Source organism: Scophthalmus maximus, chromosome 17, assembly GCF_022379125.1.
Source record: "Scophthalmus maximus strain ysfricsl-2021 chromosome 17, ASM2237912v1, whole genome shotgun sequence".
Classification (NCBI taxonomy): Eukaryota; Metazoa; Chordata; class Actinopteri; order Pleuronectiformes; family Scophthalmidae; genus Scophthalmus; species Scophthalmus maximus.
This window is the reverse complement of record NC_061531.1, coordinates 19,469,791-19,488,673: the sequence shown is the minus strand read 5'-3', so window position 1 is coordinate 19,488,673 and position 18,883 is coordinate 19,469,791. Positions and strand designations below refer to the sequence as shown.

The 18,883-nt window shown below is 47.0% G+C and overlaps 1 protein-coding gene across 1 annotated transcript; it reads right to left on the bottom strand.

Annotated features, from left to right (window-relative positions):
• Window positions 1–460: 460 nt before the first annotated feature.
• On the bottom strand, window positions 461–18,113 carry LOC118289072 (myosin phosphatase Rho-interacting protein-like). The gene is made up of 22 exons (XM_035615758.2): window positions 17,837–18,113; window positions 16,082–16,159; window positions 15,908–15,973; window positions 15,360–15,511; window positions 15,181–15,268; window positions 14,793–14,907; window positions 13,521–13,635; window positions 12,309–12,399; window positions 9,009–9,107; window positions 8,340–8,396; window positions 8,183–8,251; window positions 8,006–8,095; window positions 7,786–7,895; window positions 6,780–7,299; window positions 5,873–5,986; window positions 3,702–5,774; window positions 3,207–3,354; window positions 2,891–3,005; window positions 2,622–2,781; window positions 2,108–2,209; window positions 1,667–1,753; window positions 461–1,433 (listed from the first exon to the last, which is right to left on the bottom strand). The coding sequence occupies exons 1-22, from the start codon at window positions 17,960–17,962 to the stop codon at window positions 1,293–1,295; spliced, it is 4,716 nt and encodes a 1,571-aa protein (XP_035471651.2). The 5' UTR covers window positions 17,963–18,113; the 3' UTR covers window positions 461–1,292.
• Between the last annotated feature and the right edge of the window lie 770 nt (window positions 18,114–18,883).

Sequence of the window (18,883 nt, the reverse complement as noted above, 5' to 3'; positions counted from 1 at the left end):
CTCTTCTTCGTCTTTCTCTCTGGTATTTCCTGTGGGCGTGGTTTATACACCGTGACGCATAGAGAAGCGACTTTTTGTAAACAAACCAAGATGGCCGCCGATGATGAACGAGCATTTCACGTAAAAGCTACAGTGTGTAATATTTAGAAGAACTTAATTCACAGATATTGAATATATTGTCCATAACTATGTGTTCATATATGTATAATGAGTTAGATATAGTTCCATGAGGTGGACCCGACCTCCGTGTGAGTCTCCATGTTTCTACGTCGTGTTGAATATGGTTGTTGAACTAAACGCTCCAGAATACGTCACGTTTAATTTTCAGATGCTGCCGGAAACCAGGACATGGAATCAGCAGTGCACCGCCATAAAGTGTCTCCTGTCGGCCGCTCAGTTGGTTGCGGTTTGCAACTTCACCACCTAGATGCCGCCAAAATTACAACAATTACACCGGAACTTTAAAGTACCTAATATTTTTTTTAATTCTCCCACAAAAGCGGCAAAACACTTGTTCACAGACATCGTGGAATCAAACTCTGCTAGAATAATCTACCAACTCCCACGTTTGCGTTCATGTCAGCGAGGCCTTTTTATATTTTATTTTCTAATATGACCAATAACCTTTATTGGTCATATTAGGACACCTCGACGGCCGTCTTCCTGCCGGACCTGTGGCACAATGTCAGACAACGACACAAAGTGACAGACGCACTGTTTGGGTTAAATCTGCCAATTTCATTTTACAAAATAAAAAATAAAAAAATCTATTTATATTCATAACACATGAAGTGTATGCATATAAATGATAGTTTGAGTGTGACAGATTTACCAGCTGGTACAGTTTGACAGACATACAGCGGTGACGAGAGGCCGGAAAACATCTTCTAAACATGCAACAGTGCAAATTATATGGCTGTACAAATAAAATACTATATATATACAACACACAAAGTAACCATGTGTTTTTAAAGTGATATTTGGTCAAAATGTTTAAAGACAAAGCAAAAAAAACAAAGATCTAAATATAAGTTTGACACAATCCTCACAGGAGGAACTGAACTAAATCACAAACTCAGGGTTCAAAATAAAAAAGCAAGTAAGTAAAAACGAGTTAGAGACAAAGTGTACATCTTAATCTCAACGAGATCAAAACCGTGTGAAGTGAGGTGGACGACTAAGACTTCCTGGTTTTATTAAATACATATATTTTTTTTTTGTTCTTTAGAGATACTGAGGGTAAAGTAGTTAAATGTTACAGTGAAGACAAATGTGATGTCACAGCCGCGAGGTCACGGTGACATCTGGTCCAGCGCCCGATGAGCCAGCCTCAGGTTTTCTCTCAGCTCGTCCACGTCTCTGCTGGTTTTGGCTCTGACGATGCTCAGCTCCGTGTAGACGTCCTTGTACATCTTCGTCGCGTTCCTCTTGTCCTGAAACGTGACGGAGATGTGAGTCCGTGTGTTTGTTTACTAGTTTATTAGCGAGCAGGATTGCTGTCGCTGTCGTTTGGCCGCTGGATAATTTGCGTTTACTAGAGCGAGTGACGCGAGTCGGGAGGATCGCAAACGTGGCGACACAGCAAATATTTCCATTCGATTTCAGATAATTCCACTCCAGCGAGTGAAGCGCATCACGTGTGTTGGTTGGTTGGTGTGATTCTCACCCTCTGCGCCGCCTGGAGTTCGTCCTTCAGAGACGTGATCTCCTGCTTCAGACACTGAACCTCGGACTCCTTCACTCGCAGGGTGATCTGAAATTTACAAAACAAAAAAACCCCAAACATGTCAGATGATCATCTTCATATCTTTGGATAACGATGAAAAACAGAACCAACATTCTTCTCACTCAAACCACAGTGGTACAGGTAACTACTACACTTCCTGTATCTGTTGGTCCTGACATCATCGAATGTTGGATTAACTAAACCTCAATTTAACCCAGAATATCCAGTTTAATTTAAACGAGCTGCAGACGGTTTTTAACTGAGGGTTAAATGGGGAAATCGCTCCACCAGGCGATGGACCGGGACGTCTCTCTGATTCACATTTTATCCGTGACCGTTCTCTCGCTCCTCCTCCTCCTCCATCACAGTGGAGAGACTCACCTCCATCTCGTAGACGTCCATCTGCCGACCGAGCGGCAGCTCGCTCTGTTTGGCCAGCGAACACAGTCTGGTGATCTCCGCCGCCAGGTGAACGCTCAGCTCCTGCACGAGACGGGAAAAAAACCACCCGGATCAACACTCAGGCCTCCTCAGCTCCTGACGCTGAACGACAGAGACGCAGCGAACTGAAACTTCTGCTCCAGAGTCAATCTGTCAATGATTCCTAAGATGTCGTTATCAAGCCTTTATGACGAAGATATGTACTTGGGGCTTGATATTTTAGTTTAGCCATCAACTTTTTTCATAAATAACTATAAATTGAAAATACATTACAACCAGATACATAGAACTTAAACACATATTTTCCATAAAAAGTAAAACATAAATGCAAATTTAAAGGCTGAAATTGGTGGGGGGCTCTTCAGATATGGGTGGATATGACTGTGACAGTCTGATATCGGTCGGGCTCTAACAACAACATTACACATCAGGTGGATCACAGAGCGTGTGTCACCTGGTTCCTGGTCCTCAGCTCCTGGTTTTCCTGCTGACACTGGCCCAACGCCTTCCTCTCCGCATCCAGGGCCTGGAGCAGATGTCCGTTCTCCAGACACTTCAGACAAAACTGCTGCGACAGAACCTCGAGCTCCCGCTGGAAGGATTCCATCTCCTCGCTTTCGCAAAATTACGTCGATAAAAAACACAAGCGCTTTGGATTAAACACACGTTTTTCATCCTGCGACCGGCTGCTCGCGCGTCAGTAACTATACGGTAAATGTTTACCGGTGCACGTCGTCCAGGACGGTGTTTCCGTTGCTGTATTCTTCTGACTGACATCTCCTCCGCTGCTCCTCCCGCTGCAGCTCCAGGCGGTGGGCGTTCGTTATGGCTTCGATTGCTTAAAATATTAAGATATTCAGATATCTATTTAACAGAATTTTTCAAAAGAAATGTTTGCGTTCTATAAACAAAATAATTAAAGAAGTTATATGAGAAACAAGCGTTTGGTTTTTATGGTTAAAAATATTTGTATTTTCCCTGCAGAATTTTTTTTCAAAATAAAACGCCGGTGGTCATGACGACGGCAGACTCTTCACACCTGTTGCCGTAGCAGCGCTCTCCTCCTCCAGCAGCTGGTCTCTCTCCACCAGGAGGCGCTCCACCTCCTGTCGGTGCTGGCGCTGTAGCTCCTCCACCACCTTCAGGTGAGACTCGTCCACGGAGACGAAGCCTCGTTGACATGTGGCCTGGAGAGGAGGGGGGGACATACTGTATTTATAACCTGTCAAGAGCAATTTTTAATAGTAAAGTAAGTTATAAACATTTTATAGAAAAAAAGAAGTCACATAAAGTAAGTTATGAAAATGTTATAGTATAGTAAGGTATAAAAACATTATACAATAACAAGTTATAAAAACAAAGTATGATATACATTTTTACTTTTTCTGAAAATTACAACTTTATTCTTGTAATATTACGACTATTCTCAAAAAAAATTCAAATTGGCCCTAGTAGTCGTAACAAACAAAATGATATAAAAGCTTCGGCTGCTAAAGATAATGTCTGTCGAAACCACACATGCAGCTCCGCCTACCTTCAGCTTCTCCATCTCCATCTCATGCTGCATCTGAACACGGCTCATTTTCCCGTCATGCTCCTCCGTCATCTCCTCCACGGCGACGGACAGCAGCTGCTCCGCCTCCTTCACTCGTCTTCTCAGCGCTGACACTTCCTGGTGCGATTCGTCACCTTCCTCGACGTTTTCCTGCGACACCTCCTCGACTCGCGGGAGCGGGTCCTCGACCGTCTCCACCTCCGGCGATTCACCTTCCTCTGTGTCCCGTGGTAGAACCGCCTCCGTCTGACAACCCGCGCTCCTCTTCTCTCCCCGTGCGGACGCTCGGCGCTCTTCCAGGTTCGACAGTCTCGCTTTCAGCTCCTTGTTTTCCTCCGACAGTTGGACACAGTCGAGAAGTTTCTCTTTGGTTTCTTCCAGCTCCTTCTCGCATTCGGACCGGAGCCGGCTCAGGCGGCAGCAGTACAGCGCCTCGGTGGCCGCGGAGTGAATGACACCGAACCAAGGATGCTCCGACGCGGGACAGTCGTTGAGCCTGTTTGCCATCAGCCGGAGTTTTTCCGAGGCAGAGTTGCCGACCGAGGAGGCGACGCGGTTCAGCAAAGACGTTTTCATCTGCGTGGTCGCGATGACCCGTTCAAACCTCTCGCCTGCATCCGCCCTCAGGGTCCCTGTCGCCGTCACACTTGCAGAATTCCAAATAGCATCCGGAGCCGTCAAACCTTCGCTCCCTTCGCCTTCATCTGTCTCAGAAAGTAGAGCGAGGCCTAGCAGCAGCATCTCTCTCTCCACGATCATGTGCTCCGTCACGTCTCCGAGCAGCACCGCCACGGATTTCTCCTCGTCCGATTGGGACGCGCCGGCTCGCAGTTCGCCCAGAAGAAACCTCCAGAACTCTTCCTCCCACTTCAGCTGCCGCACCACGTCAGGCGTCGTCTCCTCCTCGCACTCGCTTCGCTTCCCAAAGTCCAACCTGTCGATTGCCTCCAAAAACGCCCCCAGAGCTTCCAACCGCACGACCATCCCCTCGATCACCTGCCCAATCCTTTCTTCACCAGAGACACGCCTCTTGTCCTCGTGGAACGCCTCCTCCTCCTCCTCCGACTCCCCGCTCAGTCTCAAGATGTCAGCCTCCGCCTCCGCAGCTCTCTGCCGGTAACGTTCCTCGGCCTCCCTCAGCTCGGCGTTCTGCGCCTGCAGCTCCCTGCGGTTGCTCTCCGATTGGTCGAGCTGCCTCTCCAGCTGTGTTAGCTTGGCCTCGGTGGCCTCGAAGCAGCGCAGCAGATATGCCTCTGCCCTCTGGTCGCTCTTCTCCTCGCCCGTTGCCTCCTTTTCCGCCGGGACGTCCCGCCGCAGCTCCTCCGTCTCCCTCAGATTCTCCTTCAGCGACGCGATCAGCGCCTGGGCCTCGGCGAGCTCCTGGGTCCTCGCGCTCAGCTCCTTCTCCAGATCTTCTTCTTCTGGCCCCACGCTCCCCTGCTGCTCCACCTCCGGGAGGTGGTGGGCGTCGGTGTACCTGCTGCTCAGCTCTGCCTTCAGCCTCTCGATCTCGCGGTCGGCCTCCGTCAGTTGGTTCAGCATCTCCTGGTTGCGTTGGTTGAGGGCCTCGTTCTGGCCGGTGAGCAGCTCCACCTCCTGGGAGAGCCTCCGCACCATCGCCTGGTCGTCGGGCTTCTCCACAATCAATGGAGCGGCGCTGTATTCGTCTGTTTGTGTTTGTGAGCTGGGGAACAGCCGACCGTCTTCCCCGTCCAGCTGCCTCTGGAGGCTGCCATCGTAGTTTAGTCCACCGATGTCTCCGTCGCTCTGAGACGGTACGCGTCGGCCGTCCGCCGAAAGTAACGGTGTGGCGACGCCGTCAGAAAGGAAATGTCCGACCTCTTGTAAATTACCCTCAGTGTCGTGCAGCCAGATGCTGGGCGCCGGCTGCGCTGTAGACGAAGGTGGTTCATCCTGAATAACGTCCCGCTGCTGCGACGGCTCCCTGGTCTCTTCGTGAACCTCCGTCAGACTCAGCGCTCGGCCGTCTGACGGCTCGTGGTTTGTGTCCGACGGGCGCAGATGTGCTTCCGAACCCGGAGCGGGTTCCGGCTTAGGAAAGACAGAAAAAACGGGAGGATTAGCTTCCACGTGTTGCAGCACAGAAACAAGATATAAACTGACAGATCCAAAAATGTCTCTCGCTTTACCGACGTGACCTGTCGATGATGATGATGATGAAGACGTCCGGCTGCACTCAGCTGAGCTTCCAGCTCCCGTCGGCGACGCTCCGACTCCGCCAGCCGCAGCTTCAGATCCTCAGCCTCAAACACACAAGAACACAAATTCAGCTTGGTGACATTTATACGACACAAAGCCCGAGTTGAAAACTGTCTGAAGATCTCGAGGTGCACTGTGGGAAATGAAGGATCCATCCATTTTTTTTTCACGTCCCAAACTTCTGATGTCTGATGACATCATCAACAACCCAGAGGTGTTTGGTCCATGAACAAAAAACCAACCAACACGGCACGAAGAGTCTGATGATGCGTTCAAAAGAAAAGTTTAGTCGCCAGATCTTTCATATTCACTCGCGCAAGTAACGCGGGGAAACACAACTGACGTCAGGAGGAATCTCAACGCTCAGTTGGCTTTCGCGTCATCGCATCACACAAATATTTTTCCCTCGAGTTCAAATATTCAAACTTGAGCAGGTGAAGCAAAATTTGTGTCTACTCGCAGCTTCACAGTGACTTTGTTAGTCATTTCATTGCGTGAAAGAAATTGCGTGGCCTTCGGTGTGTGAACTAGGGCTGCGACTAACAATTATTTTTCATTATCGATTAATCGATTTTAGTTGTTTGGTTCATACAATGGTGAAAATGTTGATTGTGTTTCTCAAAACCACCAAGATGATGTTTTGTTTTATCCACACACCAAAGAAACAGGAAAATATTCACATTAAGAAGCTGCAATCAGAGAATTTTGACTTGAAACGATTAATCGATTATCAAAATTGTTGGCGATTCATTGTGGCGCCTCTAAAGTCTACAGAGGATCAACACCAGAGTCGTCAGGTGGATGCATCATCTGGGAACCATGAACACAAGGACTCACCCCGTCCCTGTAGCCGTCCAGCAGCTTCTCCACCTCCTCAGTGTCCTTGTCTGCGGTGAACAGTGGGACGGTCCCATCCGGCCTGAACACCGTCGTCTCCACCTGCCTCCACATCTCCTCTATCTCCTCCTCCACTCGCCGCTGGGATCTGGGACTCAGCGCTCCGCCGCTGCCGTCCTCCGTCTCCGCTCCGGTCTCTCGCCAGCTCAGAGAGAAGCCCAGCGTGTCCTCGTACCGCCGCCTCCTCTCCTCCCGCCGCCGCCTTCTGTCCAGGTCGCCCAGCTCCAGCGGGCACGGAGGTCCGGCCCTCGGACCGGCGGCCTCCGGCGGCGGCGGCGGCGCCGGCCCGCTCTGAGGTCTGAACTCGGCCCAGTCGAAGGTCCTGTAACGACCCTCCCGACGCTTCTCCGTCACGCTCCTGGGTTTGGGGTGAGGGTCTCTCTCCGCGGGGACGTGAGTGGAGTGCGAGTCCTGGGTCACGTCCGGTCTGGGGAGGAGTTCGAGGGGGCCGCGTGATAAGCTGTGTAAAGACATGGAGGTAATGAGAAGGTTCTTTCTCTCAGATGTTTGTTTTCTGTCACTGTAAAATGAAAACTTTGGGGTTTTTCTTGCAAATTGTGATGTCATTTTTTTATACATGTGTTTGTGTTTAAAGTGATTTTTATTGTTGATATTATTGCTGATGATACACACTGTATTTGTTCCATGTATTTGATAGTAGAATATGATGTCGCAGAGGGTATATATATATATATATACACACATATATGTATATGTGTATTTATGTGTATATATATATGTATATATGTGTATTTGTGTATATATGTGTGTGTGTATATACATATATCCACTGCGATATAATATACATATATATACACATATATACACACACACACACACACATATATGTTTGTGTGTATATATATATATACACACACACACACACACACATATATATTCCTAATTATTCCCATGTGATCCTCAGCAGTGTTTCCTCTGACGTCACCTTGTCACGTCCGGAGCGTGAGCTGGATGAACGTTTTTCATCAGTGACTGGATCCAGTTCTTTCGTATCCCAGCCGTCATGGCCGACAGCGTGTAGACGGACTTCGGCGTCTGTGACGCGCAGAAAAAAAAACACACCGTCATAGAAATGCGGCTTGTTGCTGACTGCAGGGAAGCGACATGTTGTTTCACCTCTTCAGCGTGACAAGTGTTGAACTTACGTGGATCTGAAAGCCGTAGTTCCTCTGCACCAGGAACTCCGACACGTTGTAACATCTCGTCAGGTCCAGTTCTCCTTCCAGATCGGAAGCCTGGGACGAAGACAAACACGAATGTTGAATGAAACTCAAAATGTTTTTATTTGATTTTACCATGCGACACAAAGAATATGACCAAACCTCCTCAGTCATCGAGTCCTTGTAGAACCTCAGCCTGTCGGTCGACAGCACGAACCAGTATTTCTTCCACTAGAGGGAAGCAGAGGACAAATGAAAGGTACAGGATGTGAGAGGTTGTAAAAAAAACACAACTAATGTATGACCATCATTGAGTTACCTGGTCACTTTCATCCAATTTCATCATCCAGCCTTTCTTAAAGTTTAATAAGTCCGGCTGTAAAATAGGAAAAAATAGAATTAGAACATCAATGTTGTTAAAACAAAAGGAATCAGACGTGTGAGCGCTGAATGACGAGTTTGAAAGAGTTCTGAAACATTAATTCCTCGTACAGTAACAAATGTTTTCTGGGTCATTTGCTTCCAAAACAAGAAAAACGAGGTCATGAGACGATTTGCGGGTTAACGAAGCAGATTTTTTTTTCATTTATTCAGAGTTTCATTGGATCATAATGATTTTTAATCCAAACAAATCTCATTTTTCTAAATGAAGTCGATGCGGGAGTGCTCGAAAGCCTGTAATCTGTGTATTGACCAGCAGGGGGCGACTCAATGAGAACGTGACTCTACTTCTCACTTGATTCATGACGTCAGTAAAACGTTTTCCTGAGGAGTTTATGGTTCAATCTCTAGTTTCAAGTCTTCTTCAATACACAATGTTCATTTTGTAACACTGTGGTGCAGGTGGGGCGTGGATACAGTGTGACTGACAGCTGGTACCGTCCAGTCATGTGCATGGTTGCAGGTGGAGGTGGGCGCGCAAGAAAACAACTAACGACATGGTGCTGGTCAAAAGTGCGAGACTCAAGGCCTCCAAACGGACGCTCACCGTCATGACGGTGTCTGACGTCCGGCGGTCAAGGGATCGGGCTCGTCTCTGAGGAGCGGGAGCACCGAGCTGGGCCGAGTCGCTACACGACTGCAGCTTCTGAGGAGGGAAAGAAAAGAAGAAGAAGAAGAAATTTGAAAGCTATAGTCTGATGCCTGTCAGCGGCTTCGTGCCACTTCAAAGGATCTATTTCAAAAATGTTCCGTTCTTTTACTTTAAAGCTACAGGGTGTAATATTTAGAAGAACTTATTCACAGAAATGTAATATATTGTCCATAACTATGTTCATATATGAGTTGAATATAGTTCCATGAGGTGGACACGACCTCCGTGTGAGTCTCCATGTTTCTACGTCGTGTTGAATACGGTTGTTGAACTGTCCGGAAACCGGGAAAGGCAATCGGCGGTGCGCCACCATAAAGTGTCCCCTGTCGGTCGCTCAGTTGGTTTGCGATTTGCAACTTTACCACCAGATGCCGTCAGAAAATTAAAAAAATGTAGACACTGGGGCTTTGAAAAACACTGTGACATTACAGGAATCAGAAACGGACGCAGGTATTTTCCCTGATTCCGGGGGACGTGACGTGTTTTCTCAAACGGGGGACGGTGGCTGCATTCTTTGGACCGGAGTCACCGATAGTCCGGATCCTTGGCAGCGGCGTCAGCTGGGCGGATTAGTCGCGCCGCAGGGAACCGCCGGGAGCTCACCAGGCTTTTCTCCCCCGCCTGTTAAACTCGTCCTCACATCACCAGTGAGCCGCTGCACACGGGCGACTGGATTTGGCCGTGGAATGCGAGCAGAGGCGACGCAATCGCGGCTTTTTGTCTCAAATGTTTTCAAAATGATGCCGGGGGAGAGAAGTCGCCGCCGCGTCTGGAATCCCACGGCGTCGAGTGAGACCAGGTCTTCTGTTTACTCGAAGCCTTTTCGCTTTTCAAAAGGTTCATTCTTCCCTCTTACATAACCACTTTAATGGGGGGAGGAAAACATGAGCAGTTTAATCGTTACAGAACATTCTTTGTGTTTTTTACATTGAAATCTATCCAAGGACACGACACGTGCGGGAACACAGAGCCTGCTCCTCCTCTGACCTCCTCCTGGTTAACAAAACAAACGCACCCAAACACAGAAATCATCTCATGGGAGAGGAAAAAGAAAAGTGCTGCTGAGAGTATTTAAAAGACAAATCCTCTGGAACCAGCCTGTGTGGTTGATCAAAGATTAACGCTGACGGCCGTCTGGTCGATCTCACCAGCACCACCGACGTTCTTTTGCACAGCAGCGTAAATGGGCATGAATGTCTGTTGTGAAAATGAGCCAAACAAACTCAATCGGGGTCAGTTTGTGTTTCCGAGTCACGCCTGGTTTTATATTCACGACACGAGTCAGTTCACGGTGAAGAAGGTGGACGTGTCGGGACGAAGCAGCAGCACCGCCGAGGAGCACGTGACCACGATGAATGAAGAATGACAAATCACAAAACACAAGGACAAATGAGAAAACACTTAGTTTAGTGATTTGCTGTTGTGTATTTTTCATTTATAAAGTTTTTGTGATTTGTTGTTGTTTTCCGGGATTTTTTGTTGTTTTTGATTTGTAAAGTTTTTTGATTGTTGTAGTTTTTTGAGATTTATCAAGTTTTCTGATTTGTAAAGTTTTGTCATTGTGTTTTTGATTTGTAAAGTTTTGTCATTGTGTTATTGATTTGTAAAGTTTTGTCATTGTGTTATTGATTTGTAAAGTTTTATTGATTTGTAAAGTTTTGTGATTTGTTAAGTTTTTCTGATTTGTCATTGCATTTTTTTTTATTTGTCGTTGTTTGTTGTGATCTGTCTGTAAATCATTTGATATCTCATTATTTTTTTTGATTTGTTAAGTTTTGTGATTTGTCCTTGTTTTTTGCACTTCAGGGCCACCGTACTCCGTTGACACCGTCGGACACTGACAGACGCTGACAGACGCTCTTTACTCACATCTGTAATCACCGGCGTCTCACAGTCACACTCACAAACAGATGTGCACACGGAGGCTCTGCTCAGCGAGCTTCCCCACAGTCGACCAGTAGACACACACACGCACACACACACACTCACACACACACACACACACACACACACACACACACACACTCACACACTCTCACACACACACACACACACACACACACACACACCAGCGTCACGTGGCTCTGCAGAAACTCTCGTAAAAGGAGTCTCACGAGTCTCACGGCTCCCGACATTAACACCGAGTCTTACTCAGGTTCACAGGAATCCCTGGAAAAAAGTCCGTCAGAGGAAGAACGCCTGCTCCCGGATGACGACACGCGAGCCCGGGGGCATCAGAACCCGTTCTGTGCACAATCCGACGGGATGAATCAGCGACTCGCTCCCACCTGTCGACACACGACGAACCCACTCGCGCGCACGCTGCAAGACACACATGCCTCGACACGGCAGAGTCGACTCGCCGCCGCCAAACTTACCAACGACTGAAGGGAGATTGACAACTAAACAGGATCCCTCGTGTTTGTCCCAGTGGGAGTTTTTAAGAGTCAAAGTGACGTCGCTCTTTCTTTCATCAACACCTGGACGTGTGAGTCATGTTCCAACCAGCCCGAGTCCAGTCACGACCAACCTGAGATGAATCAGCACCTATTTATGATTATTACTAATGTGCGGTGGCCTTTTCAGTTAGAAAATGAGACTTTGATAGTTTTGATGTTGATGTCAAACGACCTGAAATCCCACTTTCTTTGTCAGCTGTGGACAAACTTCTGGTCAAACTATAAAAACTGTGTGAAAAACACTAAAGACATTGTGACGTCGGTGGACGCGCTGGGGCCTCGTGCGAGAAGCACGAGGAACGGTTCGGTTCTTAACAGATGAACGGATGAACAGAGGAATGGATGAAGGGATGAACGGATGAACAGAGGAACAGATGAACGGAGAAACAGATGAACGGATGAACAGAGGAATGGATGAGCAGATGAACACAGGAACAGATGAACGGATGAACAGAGGAATGGATGAACGGATGAACAGAGGAACAGATGAACGGATGAACAGAGGAATGAATGAGCAGATGAACACAGGAACAGATGAAAGGAGGAACAGATGAACGGAGGAACACAGGAACGGATGAACGGATGAACACAGGAACAGATGAACGGATGAACGGAGGAACGGATGAACGGATGAACACAGGAACGGATGAACACAGGAACAGATGAACAGATGAACGGATGAACACAGGAACAGATGAACGGATGAACGGATGCATTGTGTGTTTCGTGCCCTTACCTCTCGCCTGCTGCTGCGAGCCTCCGTCCTGCCTCTGATGGAAACGGGCCCCTGCTCCGATCCCAGAATCCTCTCTGCTGCGCTGCGGCGGCTGGAAGACACAAGACGACGATCACAACTTCACAACTTCCCCCGAGACGGACGCGCGGTTTCTCTGAGCCTTAACAGGAGCTGACGTCCTTCTCACGGATTCAACCACATATTTTGAGAATCTATTAATCGGTTCAAGAAGTTTTTATGGGAAAATATTCTCTGATTTCAGCTTCTTCCATGTGAATATGTTCTGGTTTCTCTGCTCCTCTGTGACAGTGAACTGAGGATCTTTGGTGTGTGGATGAAACAAAACATCATGTTGGTGGTTTTGAGGAAACACCATCGACATTATTCACCATTTGATGAACCAAACAACTCATCGATCAATGGTGAAAATAATCATATTTACTCTACTGTATTTATTGGGGGCGACACACTTGTGACGTGAAGGCGTCACATGTAACGAAAGACGAATTTCTTTAAAAAATCCGGGAAGGTCGACGTTGTTACATTGAAAGAAACAAAACACGATATATATATATATATATGAGATATTCTACTTAAGATCACCATGGTAACTCATCATGCAGCGTCTCTTCTGCTGTTTGCTCTGAAACTTCCAGAAACATGACGAGCAGACGTTTTAACGTCGTTTCTGTTAAATTCTTCACGTGCGGGAGCGTTGAGCTGAGAGTCAGTCAGTGAAACACGCATCTAATTACAGCAGCGTTTTGGAATTTATGGCCTTATTTGGAGGAGGAGGAGGAGGACGAGGGGGGGGGGTTAGTATTTTGCTGTTTTTTGTTTCCCAAAAAGGCAGCGAGTGAAGACGGAGACGTGTTTCTCCTCACGTGACCAGTTCACATGATGCACAGACTGGGAGCCCTTTTTTTTCCCCCCGGAGCTAAATTTAAATCTGCGGCCGTCAGATCTGTGGAGTTGGATCCTTTTTGATCCGGCGTCCGGCCGCGTGCAGTGGCTGTTGGCCTTCAGGCCGCGCGGCTGCTCGTCGATGCCCTTCGTGCTAATCACTTGCACATTGAGCTCCTTTGCCTTTTGCCGAGGCCACTTCGAATGCGTGTTTACCCGTCAGATGACACGCGGACACACGCGGAGAATAAACTCCGTGCTGCTGCCGGAACATTTGTTTCTTAAAAATTGCGAATGGTCTTTTCCAACCTTCCGTCCTGGTTCTCGTTCTCGTCGTTGGCTGGTTGGTGGATGTCGCGTGACGGCGCCGCGTCCAAAGGCGGCTTCCCGAAACCGTCTGCGCCGTCCGGGGCCGAAGAGTTGCCTGGATGCAGAGAGCAAACGCATATGAGCAACAAACAGTTTGTGGGAACTGAACACACAGAAGCTGCGGCTCGGAGGGTTTCATAGGTAGTGACAGATATGAACTCGGGGAAAATGTCGGGGAGAACTGGGTCCGGACTTTTTCCGGACTTTGCCTTTCCCACGTGACGAGATGTGGTTGACGGTCATCAACTCGCTCGCTTCCAGATTTTCTTGCTGTTTTCTCACATTTTCTGGAAACTTTACTGGCAGGTTCCCGGTAAATGTCTGAAAGGAACATTGTCACACACGGGCCCTTTCGGAAACATTCAGGAAAACGAGAGGAAGAGCAGCCAGTGTCCTCGCGAGAGTAAGACATAAAACCTTCTCTCTAAATCAATACTTGATATTTTAAAATTAATATTTTTTTCTCATCACACAAACTCCATCGCTTGATTACCAACATTATATTTTTCCAAAGTTTAAGAAATCACCTTAGAATTCCACAAAAGCATCTCAATCTGTTTTTTATTTATTTGTTTTTAAAAAAAAAAGAAGATATTTTTGAAGATTTTGAAGCTAAAGTTTCATCAGAGCAAATATTTATCGATTTTAAACTTCTCCAATGCGAAGATTTGCCAACTTTTTCCTCTTTGTAAATCATTTTCAACAGAATATCGTTTGTGTTCAACAACTCTTTTGAGGTTCCACGGGCTAAAACAAGTCGTCTATGAATCCATAATGAAAACACGTAGTCAGGTGCCAAGAATCTTAGAATTCAATGAGCTGATCCAGTCGGCTCCTCCGACCGGGAGCCTCTGATGAAGCCGCCACACTCAGCAGGACCGGATCCAGAACCTTTTATCACAGGACGTCCTGACCGACGTGTCCAGGCTGAGGACGAACTCTGTCCTGTTTCCCATTAGGAGCTCGTTTAAGAGCTCTTTCATTGGATCGTGTTTGGCCTTTATGACGCCTGGAGGTTGGACGTACAGGTTTGTTTGCGTGTTTTGTGTTTTTTTTTTCTTTTTTCTTTCCGTTTGTCCGGCTGTGCGACTTCCTGTCGGAGCAGAAAGTCCTCGGGTCGGTTCCCACGGACACAGACCGGAGCTGGAACATCTGCACGAGGTCAGGATGGTGCGAGTGTGTGTGTGTGTGTGTGTTTTGTCTCTGTTGCACCTGCGGGGCTCTGCTCCGTCACGTCACGTCCGCCGCCCCGCTGCTCCTCCTCCTGCCACCGACCACGGCCGGACTCGGCCGGATCGGTCGCCGCCATCTTTGCTGGACTGGGCTCCTGTGATGTTTTGTGTTTTTGTCAGGGGGAGAAAAAAAAAGGAAAAGAAAGATGAATTGTTACTGATGAATGTGTTGTTGATCATATCATCAGTTTGTGTTCCATGTGAACCTGCATCATTTTGAATGTGTGCTGTGTGAAACGTGCTGCTGCTACACCGGAATTTCCCAGTTTGGGATGAATAAAGTCTCTCTCTATTTTCCATGAGATGTTTTCTCCGAAGACTAAATGGTGAAGTTGCTCTGTGTAGATTTGGATCACAAGCGTGGCTACCTGCGCCGTGGCGACGGGCTCCACTTTGCGTTTCTTCTTCTGAACCTGCTTGTTCGTGCGCAGATACGCCGCGAGCTGTTCGCTCCACCTGGCGGGAGGAAAGACAGGAGTCACAGGTGGGATGTGAAAAACCAAATGCTCCTGTGCTTAATTCTTTCTTTCTTTTTGTGTGTACCGACCCATTGATGATCTCTTTGTTGTCGCCCCGGATGAATATCTCCTGCTGCGACGTGGCGATGCAGAGCGCGTTCCTCTGGCCCGTCCGGGGCTCGGCGTCGCCGATGTCCGTGCACAGGTTCAAGTTCACCGTCCCCTGCGGCAACGTGCTCGGCTGCGGGGAACAATCGGAGCACCCCGGTTACGACTGGGAAGTTGCGTTGCTATCGCACTAATCGCCAAAGATGAGTGACAGTTCAGAGGCAGAGGCGCTGCAGAAAAGCAAGATTGCGGTTTTTTCAGAGTGTGGGATGAAAAGAGACGAGGGGATGAGATTTGAGGGCATCACAGAGAGGGGGGGGGGGAGGGGGCTGTGTCCATTAGGGCTTAGCCCAAATCATCTGCTGTGGTTGTGCTCACAACATCTGGCCCAAAGATGCTGCTTGATCCTCACACACACACACACACACACACACACACACACACACACACACACACACACACACTCATACTATAGCTTATACTGTACGACACGCGGCTTCCTTGTGTACGATCCGGTTTAGTTTCTCACCAGCTCGTCGAGGGCGAAGCTCAGGCTGCCGCGCTCGTACAGGATGAAGAAGCGACGCTGCCATTTCTGACGGGCACAGAGAGGAAAACCTCAAAATTATTAAGCGACGCGTCAAAATGCAAGAAGATGTGAAATGTTTTTATGCCTGTTTGTTGGCGTCGCCATGTCATTTACCCTCGAGCGCTGCATCGGGTTGTCGAAGTCCGTCCCCTCGGGGGCCAAACACAGCCAGCCTCCGTAGACGGGCTTCGCCTGTGCGTCGTGGGAGAGAGGCGGTTTAAGGCAAATGGTTGAAATCACCTCATTCAATCACAATTCAATCACAATTCAACGCTCTACAATGGAAGATTATTGTCAAAAATCATGATTGCAGCTTCGCAAATGTGAGGACATTTTGCTGCTTTTCTTCGTCTTAAAATAAAACCGAGCCTGTAACTGACGACGATGGTTCAATTAATTATCGTTTAGTCTTTGAAATGATAAATATATAAAAAAGACAGAGCATGTGTGTGATTGTGTCGGGGCCACGTGTGTGGCGTTTGCAGGTTGAGCAACACGGCTTAAGAATTACAGGGCGCAGCAATAACAGATCTGGACAACGTGAGGCATGTAGGAGATCGTCACCTGCACACGACGCCTCCACAACTAAATAAATACTGCTGGCGTCTGGTGAATTCATCAATAACTGTCGTTTATCTTTTTTCCCCCCTGATTCCATCTTCTGAAGTCTTTTTCTTTCAATCAAATCAAACGAAAGTAAAACTACACAACAAAACACATTTGAAGCTAAATAAATAGATATAGAAAGAACAGATGATAAAAATCTAATAATTCCTAAATGAAATCATCAACAACCTACAAAGTGTGGATTATTTTTATCATAATTTATTATCATCTTTCCTTCCCTTAAAAGAAATAAATAAAAACAATTTAATTAAACAATGAAAACAACTTTACAGATAAGATAATAATGTTGCAAATAGTTACAATAATCGTCAATTAATAGTTTTTTATGGAAAGGTAATAATAAATCCCAATGCTTACAAGACATAACCAATCAATAATACATATATATATATATATATATATATATATATAGCTAGCGCTATACATTATATATATATATATAATGTATAGCGCTAGCAGCTAGCATCCAATGTTGCAAATATTTACTGCGACAATGATCGTCAATTCATTGTTTATATGGGAGAAGAAATAATAAATCCTGACGTTCATCTTACAAAACAGCTAAAAACCTGACATAACCAATCAATCATAGATAATCAAAGTCAAAGTTGCTAATAATAATAATTACAGCGACACAATCGTCACAGTTGCATCGGACGATTAAGTCAAATATCTGACGTCAGAAAAAAAGTTGACATTGATTAATCGGTGAAAAAAAAACGGCAGAGAACCGGGAGAAGCGAGAGAACCGTGAGAACCGAGAGAATCGGGAGAAGCGGGAGAACCATGAGAACCGAGAGAACCGGGAGAAGCGATAGAACCGGGAGAACCGGGAGAACCGAGAGAACCGGGAGAAGCGAGAGAACCGGGAGAAGCGAGAGAACCGTGAGAACCGAGAGAATCGGGAGAAGCGGGAGAACCATGAGAACCGAGAGAACCGGGAGAAGCGAGAGAACCGGGAGAACCGGGAGAACCGAGAGAACCGGGAGAACCATGAGAACCGGGAGAAGCGGGAGAACCATGAGAACCGAGAGAACCGGGAGAAGCGAGAGAACCGAGAGAACCGGGAGAAGCGGGAGAACCGAGAGAACCGGGAGAACCGAGAGAACCGGGAGAGAACCGAGAGAACCGGGAGACCCGAGAGAACCGAGAGAACCGGGAGAACCGAGAGAACCGGGAGAACCGTCGCTCCGTGTCCGATCTTTTCAAAGTAAGGGGCGGGTCCCGGCAGAGGGACGTTACCTGCTCCTGGTCGCGGTCGCGCAGCAGATGCAGCTCGCGGGACTTGAAGCAGTTCTGACACTTGCTCTTGTTGAACACATTCGCCTGGAACTTGTTGCAGGGACTCGAGGTCTTTTCCCCGGACATGGTCCCGGGACGTGCGGGCTCAGCTCCGCGGTGTTTACCCGGACACGAACCCGCGCAGCTCCGCTTCTTCCTCCCGCACTGAACCCTCCTCCTCCTCCTCCTCGTCCCGCACGAACATCTGTCAGACACCGATCTGTTGACTGCTGTCGTCATGGGCCACGGTCACGTGCTCTGACCGGGGATCAACACACAACTTCCGGTCTCATCCTACAAAATAATATAGTTTTTTTTTCGTTAAAAATTCCTTCTTCTTTGGAAAATATCTTCTTTATAAAATAGATGCAGAAAGTATAGAAAGAAAAATAAAAGATAATATGTGAATAAATGACGTGCTGAAGACTGTCGGTCTCAACCTCCAAAATAAAACCAATGTTCTTTTTCTTTCCCAATTTAAGACTTTTTTTTTATTGAAGAGAAAAGGTAAAAAAGATTAATGTTTGAATAAAAAGCTTGCTGCCATAGCATCACCATTAAAAATCCGGTCCCAACTTACAAAATAAAAGCTCCCTTTTTTTCTTTGGCTTTTAATTTTTTTCTCTAAGTGCATAGAGAAAAAATACAGATAAAAATAAAGGCATAATATTTGAATAAAAAACATTGCTGTCGAAGCATCAACGTTAAACTCGTGGGGCATAACCTACAAAATAAAAAAAAAGTTTTGGCTGTTAGGGTTAGATACATATATACATACGTAGCATACATCAACATAGCTCCACTATGATGATGTTTAAGGACAGCTACTGTATGCCGGGTGATATTTGTACTTCTATGCAGAAGCACACTATTGGAATATTGATAGTAGAAACCGGATGTGAAGTGCAGTACTACGTCTGCCTTGACACTTGTAATGATGCACAGGTTCATCTTCCCACCAGGAAAAGAACACATTAATGGCTGAAACTAAAGTGTATTTTTTTTTTA